We start from the raw sequence: 23,435 nt of genomic DNA on the forward strand, positions 1-23,435 counted from the left end.
TGCTCTTTGATTCCTACTAGTTTAAATAATTAATGCTTAAGGTGAATACATCGGTAGAGTCTACAGATGCGTGAAGTATATATCTCGGCGACTTTTATTTCTGCTTATCATTGGCTTACGTTAAAATTGCTTACTAAGTTGCCTTATTTCAATAGCCTAAATATTGCCCACAAAGGCGGCCTTTATTGTCGTTGTGGTACCTACAGGAATGAAGAAGGCAATAATCGTGGCGTACCCCAAATAAAAATATACTAAAATCTATTTGTAAAGAGAAGTGCATGATAGTGACAGCTTGACAGCAGTCTCAGTGTGAAGAAATGTAGTGAAATTATTGAATCCAATGCAGTTTAAAGAAACATCTCTGGGGAAATACCATGAGAAATAAGCAATGGAATATCAATCAGTAACAATATGGTCAGTCGCCACTGTGTTACCGCTATTCTGAGAAAGCTTAGCAACTAACGGACGTGTAATTACGTCCAATTTATACCATAAAAAATTAGCTGTTTATTTTCTGAAAAACAACATTGCACTATCGACTGTTATTTCTCAATTAGACATGTCTATCAAACTTTCTTTACTTTTACGAATCATCATGTATAAGAACTTTCTTTTAATAAATGACGAGTGAGAACAACAGCAATGCTCCGATTTACACTGTTATTGAATAGTTGTGCTAGAACTGTGTTATTTTGTTTTAGTAATAACAATAACATTTTAATATTAAACACGTCCCCAATCCTGGTTTTGTTTTTCACTTGTCCTGGTTCAGTTTGGTTTGTAAACATTGATTCAGAAAGTTATGATTCACCGGAACTTTCAGCTATTAAGTTTATTGTTAACCTCAATGTGGTCTAAATAACAACTTAACAACTTTAAACTTTATAGCAAAGTAGTTAGATAGAAAAACGTTCTGAATCTTAGTTTAAAACGAATCTTAGTTCTACAAAAGAAACAGTTCGTGAAATTATTACGTTTCTTTGAACACTACGAAATCCAGCCCACTTTGGATTCTGACATAATTTATGTTATTACCATATATACGTATATCTAGCCAGATTTATGTCTATACGTTCACTATCACGTACACAGGATACTGCAAATGCGATGCAAAGTAAATATTTTTTAATTTTCAAGGATGTTAGCAGTTTGCAGAATACAGATAACGAAGAAAAAACAAAAGCGATGAACTAAATTTAGTCGTGACAGTTCTTATAATTCTAGGAAGAGTGTTCACTTTGATGTTTTGATCTGTCGAAGCGATTTGATGCGTCAGCTTTATTGTAAACACTGTTTTAAAACTCTTAAGATGTGTTTACGTAATTGTAATTGATTAGTAAAAACGCCTCGATATAATATAAACTTAATATTCATTTATGAATAAGCGTTAATGACAAGAGTAATGGAAATTTTCAGTAAGTAAATTTATTATGATTAAAACCTAAATGAAACATATATCCCAAAAGAGATGAACATATTTGAATATTATGTGCACTAATATAGGTATGAATATAGTATACACTAAACATCAAAATATAAAAATTATCTAGCCAAGATACATCAAAATAAAAATCGTAGTAAAAATCAGGACCGCGCACATCATTGTTAACCGACTTCAAAAAAGGAGGAGGTTCTCAATTCGACTGTATGTTTTTATCTTTGAACTTTTTTTTAGACATATAAAACCTTCTATCGACTGTCTCGGTGGCGTAGTTGTATTACGTGAGCGGAGGTCTCGGGTGCGAATTCCGGATCGAGCAAAGTTATATTGGCCTTTTTTGCTCAGGATCAGCTTAGTCTATATTTTACAGCTTGCCCCCTATTGAATTATGGGACGGTACATTCAATGAAGAAATTGTTTATTTACATCACAAGAGTTTCTTTTTGACTAAAATTAAAATTATGAATATGCATTCCATTAATTTAACCGTCATCACAAGTTCAAAATGTTTTTAAAATTAAGTTAGTACTTATATCGTTTCGGATACCTACTTACCTACATATAGAATCCGAGAAACAAGTTTCCAATATCAATAATACTTAATTGCATTTACTAATTATTTTTATCTACCCATTTTACCTGTTGTACAAGTATGACGTATTATGATAACAAAATTTATTTCCTTTTAATGTCGGTAGGTAGCTAATTTTTAGGAGTATTTTGGAGGGGAGCAGAGGTTTTCGTCGTACCGTAAGTTTTGATTCCCGGTTGCCTAGGCAATCCTGTATTCCTTTGACGCCATTTTCTGTATTGATTCTTTCTTCCCTAATATTTGTCGAGAGCCATTGCCCTGGTTCACGTAGGTGTTTGTCCTTCATGGCGCCAGTTTTATAACGTGTGCCGCCACCTGTCTTTAGTTCTATAATATGTATATACCTTCGTATTTTAATTTATTTAGCTCAATAAATTTTAAATACGTAGGTAGGTATAAGCAACATTCTTTTAAGGTGTAAGGACTACTTACCTAAATTGTTTTAAATTCACATTGAGTAAATTCTGTAAGGCATTACCTATACAAATTATCCAAAAATTACATCACCATAGTAAGGAAATTCCATTTCGTATGCCATTCTGATACTAATGGGAAATCCAAGCGATACAAACATTTAACGAACGATTAGTAATACATGTAGGCAAATAATCATTACTATTTTGACACAGAATATTGGCGCTTAATATTTATGCTATAAGTGTTAGATACGTGTTATGTTGTATGAAGGTGTCAAAATCCTACGGGTCCAATCAGACCTAGGATACAATCTCAATGTACTATTAAGTATTTATTAGTTGTTTTTCTGAAGAATGTTTGGTATCCGACATGTCATGATGTCTACCTATATTAATATATTTATCTCAATTACAATACAATTTGTTCTGAGAAGCTGCGCCCATGCCAATAATCCTTGAAGAAAAGGGATAATTGCTATGTAGGATGTCGTCGTTCATTGCATAGGTAGATAGACGTTTTAAATGTAGGCACTCGTATGGTAAGTATGACCATAAGGTGTGGAATTTAATAACTGTAATCTGTGCTTCAAGGTCAAACGTTTCACGAGTGCTATAGCATCGTATGCTTCTAAAATCGAATAATTTATAGCGATTATGATATAACAGCAATTGACAATTGCGAAGGCTCAGGTTAAGTTCCTTACATAAGTAAGATTGTAAAATCATTATCTGAAATTGATACCTACATTATTGCGCAGAATTTCAATGTTGTTATCGTCCCAATATTTTCCATTCTCAGACACTTCTATTGATAGTAAAGATCGGTTGTTACTTGTAACTTCTGACTGACGAATGTTGTACGTTATCACAATCAATCAAACTATAGTGTGCGACGCACAACGTAGGTATATTTGAAAATGTAGGGTTTTTTGTAAGTACATAGCGTTAAAATATTCTGTTGATTGCGTAATTTCGTATGAAGTCTAAGGTTACAGTTGGTAGCCCCGGTAACTTGCATTATATCCTCAAAGCAATTTCCCGCACGAATTTTATTCCTATTTATTCGTTTCTGAAGTAATTAGTCATATACTTAATAATTACTTATCGGCCTTTATGCAAAATGCCTACAAATCATTCTTGCGCTATGCTTTTGGTTTTCCTGAAGATTTATATACCCGATTACATATTTTTTGAGTTAAAGTGATTCAAGATTTCTTCGTACCTGTGTACTTACTATAATATAATATAACGATACACTTTCGTAAAATCGGTATTCGAAAGTATATTAAATAATAAAAATATTACTTCTAACATATTTTTACATATATCTTATTGGTATTTATTATACTTACGCCTACAGGTGTTGCATTACAGTATAACGCAGTCATAGAAAGAACGCAGAGGATTTTTAAGACAAGGTGAACTAATTACGGCACGAAATACCAATTGGTAAATGACAAGTGCCAGACGACATACGGACGTCATATTTTCCATTCACTGCGCTGCGCGGCGCGGTGTGCCTCGTGGACGCCCGGCTGAGCGGGGGCGGAGACCTGCCAATGTTAGTTCACAAGCAGCCGAGCCAGTGTATGACTGTGTTTTTGAACGTACGCTGACGTCCGGGCGGTTACCGAACGTAAATAGAAATGTCATTTTCCTTGACATTTTTCGGCGGCTCAGATGAATTGTTTTCGATTTGGACTGTAAAATAATATTAAAATTCAGAACAATAAAACGACACTTTGTATAAAAGTGCATTGAATTATTCCGTTATGTGATTCGTGCGATTTATGGTTTCGAAAAGCGTGCTAATAAAATTCATTTCGATGAATTTATCGTGTGAAAATATCATTGACTGAAAACAATTGACGTTGTAGTGAAACTAATCGCGAATAGTGACCTTATTCGTGTTGATTACGTTTGAAAGCATGACCTGCTAAATGAAGGAATCTTATCCTCACGAAATTATGCTCTGTTTCGTACAAGGATTTGGAGACAGTGAGCACGGGTACAAAAATCGCGAGAGTACCGAGTGTAATGAGCCCAAGAGTGATTTGGAGTACGAAGAAACGTGGTAAAAGAGTGTCGTTACACCTGGAGGAGACTGACCAGTCCGTGGAACTTCGGGCAAAGAAGTCCGAGGGCCTGGTGACTGGGAAGTCGTTAAGGCTGTCATCGGGGAGCCGGTTTCCAGAAGTGAAGAGGAGTTTGAGTGACCGGTTCTCAGTCATAACCGATGCCAGCGGCAAGAGGCCTGCTAAAGGACTTTTGACCATTAGAAAGACTTGGTAATTTCCATTATTAATATTTTCTTCATTTAAAAATACTGGCAAGTTATTGACATGAAAAGATATCAAAAATCGTTTCGTTGAGGATAATTCGAATTATTTGTGACATATAGGCAGTCATGGTAACAATTCTTATCTCCAATATATTGTACCTACAGGCAAAAGCTGTTGTATCCAAATATAATGTATTGTAGTAATGAGCCCATATAATATAGTTCCTTATGCTGTCACCTTGCAAATTCATATAATAGGCACTATGACTTATGAAATAATTTATACTAATATCAAAGAGGCGCAATGTTCAAAACTTTGGATGTAGGTTGTAATATCTGCAATTAGTGATCTGATACTGACTTTTCTTTATTAATAGGAAGCTAACTTAAACCAGATATTATTGGACTGTCAAAAGAAAAATAACACTATAGGCTTTATTTCATGCTCCTTAGTCACTCTCAAAGGGCTGGCGGCAGCTGCTTATCAGTTGTTGTTCAATGGATGGGTTATCGCAAGCACAGGTACAAGCTTTTGCTAGTAATCATTATTTGAAGTTGAATTTCAAATTATATATACTTGTTTTTTTTTGCTATACTATACAAATTCCTATAAAATTATGAAAGTATTATTTAATTAAATATATTGAAAGAAGATGTCATAAATAAGTTGACTTTTCTTTGAAATTATCGTTTGCTATTGGGGTATTTTATAATGATCATTTTCATGATGTGTATGTACTTTTCACATGTGACATGTATACTTTGTCAATTTTTAAAAGAATGATTTAATATATTGCTCTATTAATATAAAAGCGAATCCAAATACTTTAATCTAATCAGCAATAAACATTTTTTGCACTAATTGCGTTGTAATGTATGCCGAAATTGATAATAATGCAGTGACACATTGTTTTGGACCAGTGGATTGACAGTAAATAATTGTTATTTAAATAAAATTCACTTATAAAATTGGTGTAAGATCCTAGACCCATCTAAAATCTGAATAGAAATAGAATCTTAGCAGAATATATTCATACAAAATGTTTTTTTTTCATTGCTCAATGGATAAAGCAGGGTCTTATAAGTTTAAGGTGTGGATCATGTTTGTGTATGGCTGTCTGTGGCATTGTAGCCCCCACACAAATGAATTTGTTTTTGATATATTTTTTTAAAAGGTGATGTGATCGAGATGGTTCTTTAAATTTATACTGGATTAGTAATGTCATGAACGCAAACTGGATGGATATAATTCTTGTGCTTTTGATTCTATTCTCTAATGTAGGGTCAGTGCAACACAAACATGTTCCAGGAAAATATTTTTTTGTGCCATCTCTCTGTGAAGAAATTTCTCTATGGAGCCTCCAATTCACAGAAAACCATGCTAAAAAACTTGTATAGTGTGTCATATATCTCTCACTGAAAACCTAACACCTTTCAGACCATAGCTCATTTCCTCTGCTGCAATACTGAGGATGTGATGGAATGTGGCATACAAAATAGTCTATGTGTTAAAATTTATTTCTATCTAGGAGTATAGATACTAACAAGAATGTGCATTACATCAGTAATTCTAGATAGAAATTAATCTGCATGAATTAAATTCTTTTTGCTGTACCATGAAATCTCATTAAATATACACACACCTTTTATCCCTGAAGGAGTAGGCAGAGACGCAACAGGTGCATCCAATTTCTACCTTGTCTATTCTGTCCCATGATATAATTGGGGTAAACTTATCGCCATATCAGGCATAAATTCAGATTCCAGACTAATATTAAGTAGAATCAATATCACTTTGCCCGACCTGGGGATTAAATCAGAGACCTCAGCACTGTATACTATCATACTGTAATACAACCACGCCACCGAGGCAGTCATTCATTTCATATTATTTTTTTCATTGGAATAATCAGATCAAATAATATGCTTAAGCATTATTTAAAAAAAATATTTCCATGGATATTTATTTATAATATCTAAATGGGTGGATATAATGTGGTCCAAATAATAACTACATACATATTATTAATCATTTGTATGTAGTTCATATTTAACATATTATGATCTGTTCAAATGTACTGTATCTTCCTGAAACACTATTTAGTGTAAACCAAACGAAATTCATATTTTAATTTGCAACAAATAAGTATATGTTTTACAAATATTATGTTCTTTGCGATCTTTCTCTCTCTGTAATATCCTTTATTTAGGTCACGCGCAGACTTGGCGAATGTCATGAGCGCGCAGGTATATACATACGCCTTTCCTCTTGCGGACGGGAGCGTGCATTTACAATAATTAATAATCTTTTGGGTCCAATTTCCTATCGGAAGAATTCGATAAGGGATCTGAAAGCTATCTTTAGTTTAATCTGAAAAATGAACCAAACAAAACATGCCATTTTAAATATGTCAAACTTTTTGGATCGATCTATTTTCGCGATCGATCCCAAGATAGCGACTAGTTGCCTAGCATATTGAAATCGGCCGTTGATCATAGGCAAAAACTATTATTACTTGTGAAAAAAAAAAAACAGCATACATAGTCATTTCTTTGTCTGGTCCGCGTTGAATCTAAATCTTCTTTATCATAAAGTTCAGAATATTGATTAGGTAATGTTACGATCGTTTTAATATTTAAGTAGATCTGTATATGAAGTTTGTCTTGACAATCATATTATGTTCGCCTTGGCGTTTGAACAAATTAAAAAACTACTCCTTAATTCATTTTTATATCCGATTGAACATTTAAAAAATATTATGAGGCTTATATACTATTAGCATTATTTAAATTTGCTCTGCGCAGAACCTCGCTTTCTGTGATTTATTTAATTTTCAAAAACACTTTAATCATCACAAATGAACTGTTACTTAAGGCAAATATGACATGTGGTCGCGTTAAGTTGATAACAGATAAATAATATCCATATATCGCATCATTCTTCTGTTTTTTTTGTCATGTGTTGCCATATTAATGATAAGAACACCTGCAAAACTAGCGATTACGCTTATCTTTCAGCTAAAATTATAAATAAGTACAATGTTTTAGTACCGAATTAGGTATGGAGTTTTATGATCATTTCGTTGTTTTTTTATTCATTTTATGTTTTGTTAGCATGCCGTGTTACACGAATAATAGTGTAGTATCTAGTCATTAATAGTTTACATTTTCGAACATATTTTATTTACTTTCATGGAGAACTCAATGTTGGACCTCAAAAGGTTAGTGCCGATTGCTGATTCCTGTGTTAAATTACAAATTATATCAAATCAATGTTTTGTATAAAATATATTGTGACTCTCAAATCACTTCATATAAGGAAGAAAGTGACGAAATATTTGTGTAATTCTTCTTGCTAGCGATAAAGTATATTGGTTAATTATATTACATCGGGGATATAAGAAATGTTAGTTCTACAGTCGATATTGTGAGACACGGAAAATCTTGAGCCATAATTTATTGCAATCTTCAATCAGGATTTATAGCTTTATTCAACATTTCAAAATAATTTTGAAGGATTTCCGCCTTTAATGACAAGCGTGGTGTTGTCTCAATTAATTACACGTTTCGAATTATCCATATATTCAAGGCAAACTGTTCGATACTGACATAAGGATTATACAAGCATAATGTTTTTATCACTGTCGAAGGTTCGTATTTGGTGACTGCTAATAATTTTGTGTTGGGAACACATTATTAATCTCGTCTCCTTGATTTAAGTGTAGAATGTACAATACATTTACAGTATATACTGTAATCTGCAAATTCAATGGTATCGATTGTTTGTCATTTTTTAAACTCAATATTTTGTCTAATATTGGGTCTTTCCGAAGACGAAGACGTTAATCAAGTAACCGGTTTGAAACAAAAACTAAGTTTACATCCATTTGCGAATTACGTGTAGAAACATGTTAGATGTGTCTTCTGCTCTGAATTAGGATGACTGATGAAAAGATTTTGCGTCCAGAGTGGAGATTTCATAACGGCTTTATTTCATAATCAATGATGTACATGTCTACGTTGAAATGTCAGGAATGGAATCGTGAAGCAATTTTTTAACCTCCTCAAACCCTATGTTATTTTTAGTCCTATTTGAATGATAAACAGGTCGTTTTCATAACAAAACATATGGACTGTGAGACATGAGGATTGTATACATAAATGTTTAGACAAAGCTGCTGTGACGGATGCATTGACGGTGCACGGTGTTGCAAGTTTTTTGATAGATCCGTGCCATATGCCACTGGTCTATTTATCGCTGAATCGTGCTACAGAAATAATTACTGGTGTTATGGCAATGTCGTATTACAGATAATAAACATTGTTGTGAAAATAGGATATAATGTCTTTTAATGGTTATTTTGAATGGGTTTTAAAATATATTCAATTAATTAGTTCCGCTATTTGAAAAGAATTTATAAAATAAATATGTGTAATATTTATATTGAATATTTTGCCAGTCCCTTTGAGGAATATACTTCCTCTATAAATGGTCGGTTCTTTCTAAGCATATCCTCTAAAATTAAAGTTACATCTTCCATATTATTATTGTTGTTTCATACTTTATTGCCTTTCATTGTAACTTTATAGTATTTGTAAAAAAATACATTCACACAGTCAATAAGCCACACTTCCTCATCTTGATGAAGACGCATTGTCTTTATCAAAAATAGGTTGCATTTTACGTTCAACTTGAATAGATTGACCATCTCATCGCATACAAATTTACTGTTCGTGTATGATGTCACCGTATGGTAGAATCGACGGAAGCCTCCCTAATTTGTCGTGGGTGGCTACTCCGACTATCAATAATGTCGAGATATCTTTATATATGCGGGAAGTCCTTACTGTCTGATAGACCATTCCTATATATCAGTCTACTTATAAACTTGTTTTAGCGTTAAAAGGTGGTTAAGAATTGCTTAAATAGCTGTCAAAAACATCACCGTTTCTTAGTTTAAACCTTATTAAAAGGCAAGATGGCGGGTTTTGACTTACAGCTGATCGAGTAAATTTGTGTTTTAACTAAGCATAGCTTTGCGAAATTTTTATAAGCAAGACTGTAAATTTCTGTCTGTTTTGACTGCGTAAATTTCAAAATCTTCATTGAAAGTTGATCGGAAACCAATAGCATCTAGTTAAAAATCGGAATTAAAACTATATGAAAGCTTCAATGTGATATTGTAAATTATTCAGCGAAAGCGTATGATTACTGGGTTAAAAGTTTTTAATATTGTCTAGATTTCTTCGATCTCACTTCAATTCGCAGTTCGTTAATGATTAGCTAAAATATCCAAATATCTTCAAAACTTTTAGATTTATATTATTTATAAGATGCAAATTCCTGTCGTGGATTTTGCTTCAGGTAGTATAGAGATTTTATTTATTTTATATATGAAGGTTCTTATACCAGAATACAAACCCACTTTCAAATAATATAAAACAGATATTTGAATTTCGAATTACGTTTATTATTGTTGCAGTATTAAAAAGGTAACAAAATAAAAGCTAATCAATCGCATTGGAATTTTTTTACTTCCGTACCGATAATAATCAACAGTCATAGTATTATACATATTGATTTGATACGGTTTTATATTAGTCAATAAATACAAATCCATTTTATACCTGTACAAAATATACCTATCAACTTCACTAGCAGTTTCTTTCCTATTTTTGTTTACTTAGCCTTTATAAGTATATTTGGCTCTATTTCTACTCCGCAACAAAGTCTTTAGTGTTGTGTCCAAGTTTGAATAACATTGTAGCTATAGTGGCTACGATTCGGACGTCTTATTATTTGATTGTATATAAAATATATTTTAATTGTCATTATTCAATAAAATGGCCAATGTCCTAGACTGAATTAAATATCTCTCTTGATCTCTTTAATTCGCAGAGACGCGTTTCAGAGGTCGACCTCTTTAGAGTAGTCGCTAGAAATATTAGCACCATTGATAACTACAAAATCAGTTATGTTGGTCAATAGCGATAGTATAGTTGATTTCCGACTCGTAACCAGCACGTTTATGTTTATTATAGTCCCGTTATTGAAGACTATGTCGGTCACGATTTCACGACCTGTTGCATTTAAAATTGCACAATTCATTATAGGTTTATCATTTATGCAGGATACGAGCATGCTGTACATATTGTTAGCCACCATACACATTTCACACATACACACACACCATCACGCATTTATCCCCGAAGGGGTATGCAGAGGTGCAAACAGGGTACCCACTTCTCGCCAAGTGTGTTCCGTCCCATGATGTGATAGGGGGCGAGCCTAACGCCATATCAGGCACAAATTCCAGACTCCGGGCTAATACTGAACAGAAAATCCAACATATAACTTTGCCGACCGGGATTTGAACCCAGGACCTCAGAGCGCTATCGTACCGAGCATGCAGTACAACTACGCCATCGAGGCAGTCATATTTCACTTTGTGTATTAAATAAGTCGATGGTTTTTTTGTAGCTGTTTTCAAGGTTTATATCTAATTACCGTGTTACGTATCAAAAGGATTTATTATTTATTTTATTTATAAATTAAACTTTCAATGAACATAGATTTCTAAGGTTTCGATTTATTATTGCGAATCAACTTTCCGTGTATTCTCAATGTTGGGTTGTAGGGTATGTTGAATAGTTTCGATTTCAATCTTTGATATTCATTAATCTGTGATTGTTATAGTTACGACTTTCTTGATTCCATATTAGTCTGCTCATATTTCAACTATATTATGTTGATTAAAAATCATATATGATTGTTCAATTATATAGCGAATCTATGAACGTAAAGAAACAATTATTGAGAAGCATATTATTATATCTCATAAGTGGTTTTCTCATAAATACCATAATATATCGTTTTCCTCATGCGTTAGAAGCACATTGGTACAATATTTTCCAACAATAACTAAATTTAAGATCCAACATTAAGGAATACAGAATTATAGTTGTGTATGTTCCTCGTTGAATATTAGATTTTTAGGAATGCGTAGATGGTATTATTCCTAAACCGCAAATAATGCGTATATTTTTGGCACAAAACGGAATCTGACTTCCGAGAGATATAATCCATTTTTATCTCTTGTTTCCAAGAGGAACATGTAATAAAACCACTAGTTTTGTCTCTAGATAATGTTTTATTACTCTGACTCGTATAACATTTTCTTATCTCATTGTTTATACACCAAAACGTCTAACTATCAAACACAATTGATATTTAGAACCAGATATAATATCACTTCAAAAGACAACCTACTTATTATTTTATCATGTATTATTGTGTTTTATGCTCACTGGCTTTTAGCATTGATATTTTCTTAATTCAAGTGGTATTGACATTCAGTATTTTAATTCACTCGATATCCTTAAAGAGGTCCAATACAACACTTGTACAATGTCAAAAGTGATTGAAATTAATTACATATGCCAATGCATATGAAAACTTATTTGTTTTAATTTCAATAGGGGACCGGACAGGTATTACCAAAAAATCTGAAATTCAGTTTAAAGTAAAGTTTGTAATATTAAAAATATTATCTCATATTTGTTTTTGTAAAAGAGTTGTGATTTGTATTTTTAAATCAATAAATAAAATACAATAATTATAATATTTTTAGTCTATTCTTTACGGCAAATGAAACACCAATCACGCGCATGACGTCACACGTGGGTAAAATGTAAACAAACAGACGTCATCTGGATGTCATACCGCGTTGTGTTATTTTAATGCTTTAAAATAAATCGATGAATATTTCAATTAATTAAATCATTTGTACACCCAGGGAGGTTACGGTTATGAGATGTATTTATTTATGTTTTAGCTGCCACATGATATGGAATAGAATATTTATTTATATAGAATTCTGGTTGTTATACAGATTGCCTGAGATTAACACGGTCTATGCAGTGTTGTCAGATCATAATTTCTCTTTACCCCAGGATTATTTGGAATTTAAAATTTTACCCTTAAACCAATCATAAATAATTCGGTACTTTTTTTTCTATATCCTTATCTATGCAGACGCCACTTCTTTCTTCACTTCCACTTCAATAATTATTAATTTAATTATCTCATTTTATTAGGAACAACTAGCTGTACACCAAAATTGTATTGAATAAAAAATTATAATTGTTTCATGGCCTACAATTTTTGTAGGAAACATCTTTTTCTAGGCTCAATATTAATTACAATACCGTGAAACAATAGCTTTAATACTTACCTTAACTCGTAGAATTACCCCAAAAATTACCATAAAAAAAATACCCTGCTGATTCAGTTTTACCCTAAATCTAGGGTAAATAACCCTAATCTGGCATTATTGAATCACTGTTCAAATGACAAGACTTGTCAAGTTGCTTTATCCACGTATGACGTCACACGAGACGAAATGACATAATGTAGCGTTTGCGCGGGAATTATAGCTATTTAACATTTAGGCATGGTTTTATGTACTTTTTAAGCTTTATTTGTGCAAAATACTATTTTTCTTGGCTATTTATATCCACAATGAACAATTTAAAACACCTTCTGAAAATTTGTCCGGTCCCCTATTATATAGGTAATGGTCTTGAATGATAGTGTTTAACTTTGTTGCTGTGTTTCGTAACGCGGTTTCCATTCGGTAATTACTAAATTTCAATAGCATTAATAAAGATCCACAAAACACGTCTATTAAGTAACACAAGGAAATATTGTCTTCTTAGGATCGTAATGCAATAAAATTAATATATTTGAGTTGATTTAATTATTTTGTTCTCTTTGTATACGATCTTAAGGTTGAATCATTAATTTTGTTTCTTTTGGGCTGTGGCTGAGCCGATGTCTGAATCATTCCACCATTTTCGGGTTTTTGATAGGCTATCGTTTGGCATCGGTTTATTGGTTAGTTTGGTGTGTCATGTTGTGTTAGAAAAGGTTATTTCGTAAAACTCTTTAAAACTGGCTTTAATCGTTCTTCGCCAAGTTAAGCTAGAGAAATCGAATTCTAAATTAATAGGCATTAAGATATCTAAATTATTTAAAGTTCATAGACCTTTATATATGTACTAGATAATAACCAGTTTCAAAAATGTAATTTAAAAACTTTAACGTTGTAATTTTAAAATTGTACAGATGCAATTCAATCACAACAAATTGTGAGTTTAACATATTTCTGCGTTTTTAGTATTTGTATCTTCAACACGGAATTCTATTTTAAACTGACCGTAAAACTAACATTCTGTGACTACGACCACGGTGATTACAAGTTCACGGGCGGTGTTAAGTAATTTCAAAGAATTGTGCGCGCCTCTTTTCTACACAAAAAAAAACCGCAGCGCAAAATGGTGTCAGACGACTCTCCGTCTTAACTAGTCTGAGTGCGTCGTAACTGCTGTTAAGTCAGCAGAACAAAGGTCTAAAGCCATCCGCACAATGGACTAGAAAGCGACGCGGTTTTGTCTTCGTAGAGTTTAAAATACAATCTTAGATCCGTATTGTCTGAATTAAATGGTTGCCAAAATAGAATAAACACATTGCCAATGTTTGTTAGTTTATGGATCTTCTGTAGTTATACTTATAACTGAGACATTGCTTAATACTGAACACTGTTATTTCTTCACGTTTATAAATTGATTTCTAAGGAAACCTTTTAGTTCGGTCTTACGTCAATCAAAGATTTCGGATATAAAAAACTGAAACTTGTCTTATGAAAATGTATTGTTGTCATCAATATTATCTCTCCAATGCTGTATTAGATCCAGTCTAGATATTGAATAACTATAAAACATTTTCTTTCAAATGTTTTTATTTACAAAAATATAAAACAAATTGTAAATAATTTTCATAATAACTAAATAATCATAGAAAGATTTTAACCGTGAGCAAACATATAATAAACGTCCTGTTACATCGCTTGAGTGTAAATGTGCCTTTAGCCGTATAGTGTTACGTGAAAGAGGCCAAATTCCAAGTATAAACCCGTCGCAAATTGTGAGCTGGTTTACTTTGCAAATAGTTTATTCAAGATAAGATATAATGTTTGTTCACAACTTATCGGTTACAAAATTTGTTGTCTGTTAATTGTTTTGTAAGCCAGATGTGTTACATGGCATAGCATTACGTGATGGCATTTAATTGAATTTGTCATAGATTTGGTATTTCTTTTAATCTATGTTATATTTGATTGTAATATTACCAAACTCAGTTATTTTGAGATGGCCATTCACATCATCCGCGCTTTATATTGTTATTTTTTAAAAATCACATTCTGAATACCTTCAAATATTTGGCTAATGAAGTCTTCTTTGTTTGTGTTTTAATACTCTAAGGGCAAAAGTTGGGATAATTTTCTGCTAGACTAACAAAGTACCTATAAATTGATGTTCTATCCAACACCATGAGACAACACTTCAACAAATTTTTGGCATCTAACGATATTAACAAACGTTATGTCCCGCATTTATTTATCAACGAATTTGTACGTGACTATTTTCATAGACAAGGAGCCAAGGCCATCGCACTTATGCGTGACTTAATATCCTAATGAATTAAATATGAGCAAACGACGCCGCGCTCCTTTGATCTAACTGTCCTCCACAATTTGGCCGGTTGGACAATTTTTTATAGTATAACCCGTTATAAGTAGGAACAGGCCGTGTATGGAAGTTGGCTTGTGTCCAACGTGTGGTGTTTCTGGCAGGATGAGTATGTCGCTAGGAACTCTGTGATGTTTTATTTCCTTCTATTAACAGTACGCCAGTTGTATAAACGGATGAATGTTTGGTTCAAGATATTAAATTCGTTGGGTACGTTGGCGGTTTTAACATCCGCAAATAATTCGCGAGCGAATCTGGTGAATGTTTTAAAAGTCGTGTTAATCGTCACACGGACGTTAATATATTTATTTATGTTTGCCAATTTAACATAAAGTTACAGGAAATAAAAAAAAATCGGAGTATAAACTGGTTTTGTAGAATACGTATAGGTAATCTTCATCGATGAGTGTGTTGTAAATTTTATTGAGGAAAAATTGTCGTGTATTAACATTTATATGGAATGTCCTATATTAAGTAGCTTTTGCTCGCGCCTTCGTCTGTGCCACACGTTTTTCTACGATTAAAGTCCCGCACTATTTATATTTTCCTGGGATAAAAAGTACGCTATGTCCTTTCCAGGGTCTCTTCTTCTCTTAGTCCTTCCTTTAGTCCTTCCTTTAGTCTTATGGAAATAATTTGAGACCCTGGAAAGGACATAGCCCTTTCCAGGGTCTCAAATTATTTCCATAAGACTAAAATTCCATCGAAATCGCTTCAGCAGTGAAAGCATCATAGGCAGGAGTTGCTTTTGCACTTATAATTATGGATTTAATATTTGAAGTAAAATGAACTTGGAAAATAATGAATTCGAAATATTTATCAATGTATCTGGCTGGCTGTAATGGCTGCCACTCACTAAAGTTTTGGTAGTCATAAGACCGGTTGGCTTCTTGACGTCAGCAGACAACACTCCTTAGAAATGTTGTATCAAATGCTCCGTAAAGTTCCACAGGAAAAAGCAAATCGAATTCTTCGAAGGTTAAAGTAATATAATAGTAGAAAATACTATCTGAACTCGTGAACAATTTAATGAAGGAAGTATACTTACCGAATGGGTAAACAAGCATATTATGTTTAGAAGAAAATTATATTATAAAATTGAATTTAAATTAACGAGTAATGAGTCAGAATCGCATCGAATTCGCTCAAAACTTTTTGCTAAGGATGATTTGCCGTCAAGAGGATACTAATGTTAATGAGATGTTTTTGATTAATGGATTTCTTGTATGGTCAAAAAAACAATACGGTCGAAAGATCCAAAGATACGAATTTAGTTATGACGAAGAAACGGAGGTATTATGGTTATAATTGACGTAGTATGCATGTGTTGTTTTTGTTAAGCCAAGTAAGTACTAGCCCGTAAAATTTTATATTCTTACAATAATTACTTAAGTGACTTAGCAAATTATATGAATTCCTTTGCCCATGTATAAGTACTTCTCATCTAGTAGACAAACGTCAATAGCTGCACTTTCTTGGACCTCTAATTCTCTAACAAATCACGCATTTAAACAGCAACTTGCTTGTAAACTTCTATTAATAATATTAAATTCAGATATCTTTTGCTACCTTCCTAAAAGCAATACAACACAATAGAAAAACCTAATCTAGATAAGTCGAGCTTTTGACCTCCACATAACATACGTCCGAAACAAGTCTACGGATATAATTAAGTCCACAAGTCTAGTTCTCACAAGACCTATTGTACTGCCTCCATATCGACGTCGTTGTGAAACCTAACAGCTGTATGGCTAGCATTAATAATTTCATTGTCAATCAGAATGTTCAATCGGGTTCTTTATCAAGGTTTACGTAGACAGCATTTGATGATATTATGACTGTGACTAACGAGGTCATGAAATACAGAAATATTAGCGAGAACCTTATAGAAATTTATGAAAAAATTATAGTCAGTCAGTACATATGTTAGTACTGTAACTGTAGTCAGTTCATTAATCGCCAAATATATTAATCTTATAAAGTGCAACATTTACTCAACATAATTCGACTATATTCAATAAATAGACTTAGCTGTGAGTAGATGAGAGTAATGATAATTTATAGCAGCTTTTACTGCATGCCTGTGCCATCTAAATCATGTTAACTACTATGCAGTGTTCGTGGGAGGTTATTTGACTTACTACGTTATTTCGATAATCATTTGTTAGAACTTATGATCTTTATTTAATCGGGGTGTTTCTCACAATGTAGAAAACATCATAATATATATATAATAAGAAAGGTATTATTATCTATATCCATTTATTTGAAAATGTTATTGGGAATTGCGACAAATTTTAGCCATTGTATATTCACCGTTTAAAACTAAATTCTTCTATGAAAAGTTTATTTTTCATGAAACAAATTCAAAAGAAATTACCTTAATGGTTGAATCAATATTAGATTCAATTAATTACCACGACTGTGGTATCGGTGGAACTTCTTTGTAGTACCTGCAAAAAATGAGTAAATTTTATTAGAAACTATAAATTAAATTGATTTGACCACAAGGGATTAGTGTTTTAGACTTCAAGGAAATTGTAACATTCATGTTCATATAAATCATATGCAACGCCCAGGTTAGTTAGGCATAATATTAAATCACATATCATTAACATCTGCTCAAAACAAAAGAGAAGGTAAACAAGTTTCACTAGGTAGATTGAATAATAAACAAGTTGCTATAACCTTACAAATCCGCCCAAAGGTGAGAAAGCTTTGTCGTTCAATGGCACAAGAAGTGGTGAAGCGCGTAGACCTTGTGGCATTTTAATAAAATATTTCACACTACTCGGTATGAGAATACCTGGATGGATAAAAAAGAATTATACAACTTGCGAAGCCAATAAATAGATCTAAAATTCCAGTATTACACAATTACCAGTGTGGTTTATGAGTTAACAGCATTCTAAACTAATAAAAGTAAGCTTAATGTTCTCACCGTTTGCGTCATATCTGTATTTTCGGAGGAGCGACTGCATATTTGGGTTTTGTATATTTGATAACACCACAACAGCACATGGCTGCAAAACACAACAATAAATAGTAAAAATGTGATTTCAACTTTAAATTCCATTCGTCTGTTCCAGACATCCAGATGTGATTACTTGAATATCACAATTCATGAAGCTGTACATTTTTGTTTTATGTGTCATACCTTTTTAGTTCTACCGTTCCTATTTCTTTCAATGCCGTATTCAAATTCATCGTGGTCTTTATCATCATAATTCTTCAGTCCAATTACTTTTTCATGAATATATTCACCACTTTGGTGGAAAGGTTCTGTGGATTCTTCATCATTTTCGTCCATAGTTACATAGTTCACCGGCAAAAATCTCTGAAATACACGTTTCTTTATAGACTGAATCAAATTATTTTTTCTGTCTTTATTAAATTGTCTTACACTTTGAGTAGAAATAATTTTCAGAAGAATGATGATAATGATTCCCACGAAACGCATGTTACACCGTTTGCATTTACTTTACTAATGAAATGTTCGATACCGGTAGAATCGTTTTCGTCAAGTTTATAAACTTGGTTTCATATTTCATCGAATTTGAGAAGTTTGCGCGAAACATTGCTTTTTGTTTTCAAAGATTGTTGAAACATGTAATCTTTATAAATGGTACACCTAGATTTAGAGTGTCTTAGTGAGACGGTGTGAATGGATATATTGGATTTAAAAGTTTAAGGTATGTTATTAATAAACTTTTTATAACGATATAGGCGACAAGTTATTCGAACATATGGCGTGTCACTTGAGAAGCTGACCAGTTGCTCGATTGTTGCAATTTGAGTATGGAACAAAATTGTGTATTATGATTTGTTTTTAAATTATAAATTATAAATAATGTTACTTAAAAGTATTATGTTGCTAAAATGTTTCTCTGTGTGTTGTATATTTCTTTAATATAATGTTTGTCGATATTGGTTTTTAGGGTTCCGTATTTCAAAAGGAACCTTTATAAGATCACTTTGTAGTCCGTCTGACTATAAAGACGTGTTTTTCTCAGGGTCGCGTAGCGGTCTCAAGTTGAAATTAATATGAAATATTCGAGTCTATGGTCTCTCACATGTGAAAAATTCAAACTTGTAAGTCAACGCAATCAATGATATGACCATTGAAATCGCATATTTTTGCATGTTTTGTGTTTTCACAACGGAATCAAAATCTATATAAGGTTCACCTGTTCACTTAGAATTATGAAATTAAACAAGAAGCAATGTCTTACAACACATGTAAAGAAGAAAATCTCAAAATTGTAAATATGTATTATAATAATAAAAAAAACTAGTTTGTACGGAACCCTAGGTGTGCGAGTTCAACTCGGACTTGTCCGATTTTTCGCTTTCTTGTAGTCGTTTCGTGTCCGTATAAAAGTTATAAATAAGATTGTTACAAATTCGTATATAACACGTGAAAAAACATCGGCAGACAAGCGGGCGCCTGCAGTGTTGAACGTATTTTTACTTCAATAAACCAGTGTCTTTATGGGCTTTTGTTGTCCTATACTCCAGTAGACTGATTCTCTCTAATGTAACCTACATACAAAAATAAATTGGTACGCTCTATTTATTTTATGTTATGTTGGATAAAGCAAGACGATGCTGAACGGTATTTATTCTCCACGATATATGCATTTAATATATTATATTTATATAATAACTACTGGACATAATAAGACTTAACATCTCATGTCTTAGGATGGCGAGCGCAGTGGAATACCAAACAATACTTTTTAATTCATGGTGATCGATGGTGTTTCTTCTGTTGATAGGCGGTCGTATCGCTTACCATCAGGCGAACGGCAAGCTCGTTTCGTTATACAAAGCAATAAAAAAAAAATGTAGACGTAAAGATACACTTTTCTATGTGTTCTTTTTTTCTTCATGAATATGAACGGTATTATAACTGGAATACTAACAATAATAAAATTGCTTAATAACTGTTGCAAAATATTTCACGCTAGCTTGAATCGCGGTTCATATTAATTTGTTTTAATAACAATAGAATTATTTACAGCTTGTTATTTACCGAACGACCTAATTCCATTAATTGGTATCTACGTCGTCACATTGAAGGGTCTTGTTGTAGGAAGTCGGCCTTGACCATCCGGCATTTTGTTTGTTCGTCCTAGCACGTGGATCCTTTCCGCCAAGGTCCCGTTGATGCGGGTCGGAAGTATTCACTTGAGGAAAAAAATATTTAGTTTTCCAGACTATTGCGTGTTTTAAGCTTGATGGGGTAAAACCAGATTAAGACTGGGTTTTTCTAGATTATATTATCTTGATATACCATGAATGTTAAAAATTAGTAAGGTGCGTTCGACTAATTTCGGGCGGTTTTCGATGTATATTTCGATGAGTCTCGAAAATATTTTTTTTCTCATAAAACATTTAAGCGGTATCGGCATTTTATACATGAAACTGGTTATTATTAATGCTACTTTATGTGATACTTAACTACATAATTTTTTTTCCAATTGAATTGGTTTTTTACATATTGATAGGTACAGTAAATCTTAATCTACACATTGTGCTTCTGAAATTATGATTTTTATGGGGCTCTCAACTGTCTGAATTTGTCGATTTTAAAAGGCTTTATTCTTTACTGCTTTTCAAATATATTTATTTGATATATTAATGTTATAAATTGTCATTTCATTTCTCTGTATCCGGCGAAGATAGTACAAATAGCCGGTAGTTGAGTTGTATAACAATGTTTGTCTGTAATTTTCTTGTTTTGTAATTGTGCTATCGTGCCACTGTGTTTTGTAGACACATTTGCCAACACGTGTTGTAATTGTGAAGCAATTGGCATATGTGCCGGATGAGTTGTTATTATCCTGATTATCATTGTCCTTGGATCAAGGTGTATGTTCCCTGTTTAATTACACTAAAACGTAGTCAATTTCACATGAATAGCTGTGACTAACATTTCAATTAAACTGCGACGCAATGAATCATATTTATAACGAAAACTAGGTATTTAGGAGAGTACGCACATACACCCACACACTCAAAAACACACGCATGCACGCGCGCCCGCGCTCACACACACACACACACACAAATCTACTGAACAAATAAGAAACACTTCTCGACTTGAGATTCGAACCAGAGACTCAGATCGGTAGTCATACCGTGCGCGAAATACAACCACGCCATCGAGGCAGCATTTAAAAGATTAATACATATAAAATGTAAAGCTTTGAACTATTATGAGGATTTTAATCAACTTTTTCAGTATCATTATTTAAATGTTTATCACTGAAATGCTTTTTATGCGTAATGTCTATTGTGTATAATTATTGCGCAGTGTAAATACACAAAGACTTGTCTGAAGAATACACAAAGACTAGAAAGTTTTGTTAATAAAAGCACAAAATGAATAATATTTTTTAATGAATAAAAGCTCGTTTATGACTTGGCGTAATATTGATATGTTACGTGGCTATATAATTATATCCGTATTGTGCATGTAATAAGGTATATTTATCTTTACGACATCTGTAACACATAATACATTAATCCCCGTGCTACTATATTTCATGTTATCACAGAAGTTTTACGAGACGCCTGATTGACGGAGTTGTTACAGTTCTGTCTCTTAATTACTTTCATAAATTTACTTCTTAACGTACAAGTATTGCAATATTTATCTAGATCATTAGGTTGTTGAAGTATGACATTCCTTTTATTATCCATATCACATGATAGTTTATGAAACAATTGTTCAATCTTCTAGCTGTTAAATGTTGAATATTCGTATCTCTTATTCTGGTTAGAGATCATCTTACCACCAGTGGCGATGGGTGAAATTTTTCAAAAGGTAACACGAAGCAAAAAAACAATTGCCTTAGTTAACATATTCGGCCAATTTAACAGAAAACAAACGTAAGTAAATATTGAAGGGAAGTCGGTAGGAATTGGGTTGTATTGACGCTTTGCCGCTGTTCAGCACCAAAATATTGATTTTTAACTAAGTTTTTTTGACATGTTTACAAATAACTAATTTTTATTGGTTTATTCTCGACATAAGATCGAAGATCAGAATTGTGATCGTTTATTCAAAAAGGGCGTTAGTTGAGAATACAACCTGTGCTATGTGCATTGTGGACATTATCAGCACTAGGCAAGTTTATATTTGCGGGTTACAGATACATATTAAATTTCGCGTCGCTTTTGCATTCGTAAACAATGCTTATATATCATTTTATTATATGATTCCAAAAGTTTGGGAATCCCCTAGGGGTCCACGGGAGACTTGACGGGGTCTATGTTGGCGTGACCAAATAATTCACAATTCGTAAGCGGGGATCCACGAAAATTGATCTGGTTTGATAGTAAAAAACTACAACGTTGGCGTGACTTCAACTATCAATGTGGGATGATAATATCGATAGGGGCCGTAAGATACGGTGACCTCAACATTACTATCCAGACGCCCCTGCGAATGCTGGGTAGTGGTAATGCACTTTCTCCGAAACCAAAAACAAAAGGTCCACCGGAAGTAGCAAAATTTTGAAAGTGGTCTATGAGAAAAAATAGTTTGGAAACCACTGCTCCATATAATGTTTCTTATAGTATTCATTAAGCGAATTTACACGTGTGTTTAAACAAATGTCCACTGGTTTATCGTCGTGCGTTTCACGCTATTGGTAGTGTAGAGTTTTTATTTCATCGTACATTCAGTTTTGACGTGGCGTTGCATATAAAACATATTTTCATAATATTAGTGATCCACGTGCGTTTCTATCTTTGTTTTGCATGTGTAGGGTCGTCTTGTTGAATAATAATGTTTAGCTTTGGCTCCATTGTTCTCACATGAGGTTTTAAAGGCTTGTACGGTTCAATATTAGTGCAGGATTGCTAAACGTGTATTGCGACATTGGTGACATTCTTGTTTCTTGTATCATGTCCATGGGTATGTCCAGAAAGCGGCGGAATTCTTGCCGACCTTCATTTGTCGTGGCTGTACGTTCTACATCCTTGCGTAGAAAAAGTTATCGAAAAAGGTACTAAGGAATGAAATATTATGTAATTGATTTGTTTTGCTATGGTTAAAAGGTCGTCGTTTCTATAATTAATGTCCTTTATATTTATTGCCATAAG

General features: G+C 33.0%; 2 protein-coding genes across 3 annotated transcripts in view; one reads left to right on the forward strand and one right to left on the reverse strand.

Annotated features, from left to right (window-relative positions):
- The window catches only part of LOC115446344, a 78,904-nt gene that overhangs the window by 23,079 nt on the left and 32,390 nt on the right, over positions 1–23,435 (forward strand). The window lies entirely within an intron of this gene.
- LOC115446374 lies at positions 17,561–18,844 on the reverse strand. Its single transcript, XM_030173010.2, has 5 exons — positions 18,724–18,844; positions 18,478–18,657; positions 18,262–18,343; positions 18,009–18,126; positions 17,561–17,773 (listed from the first exon to the last, which is right to left on the reverse strand). Exons 1-5 carry the CDS (start codon positions 18,778–18,780, stop codon positions 17,734–17,736), a joined length of 477 nt encoding a protein of 158 aa, XP_030028870.1. The 5' UTR covers positions 18,781–18,844; the 3' UTR covers positions 17,561–17,733.

Source organism: Manduca sexta, chromosome 8, assembly GCF_014839805.1.
Source record: "Manduca sexta isolate Smith_Timp_Sample1 chromosome 8, JHU_Msex_v1.0, whole genome shotgun sequence".
Lineage (NCBI taxonomy): Eukaryota > Metazoa > Arthropoda > Insecta > Lepidoptera > Sphingidae > Manduca > Manduca sexta.

Excerpts from the sequence above, each read along its gene's own strand:
- LOC115446374 (XM_030173010.2), bottom strand. The coding sequence starts at position 18,780 with ATGCGTTTCGTGGGAATCATTATCATCATTCTTCTGAAAATTATTTCT. Across the intron at positions 18,658-18,723 it reads AAATTATTTCTACTCAAAGT|AGATTTTTGCCGGTGAACTA; the intron begins GTAAGACAATTT and ends CGTGTATTTCAG. Across the intron at positions 18,127-18,261 it reads ATACAGATATGACGCAAACG|GTATTCTCATACCGAGTAGT; the intron begins GTGAGAACATTA and ends TTATCCATCCAG.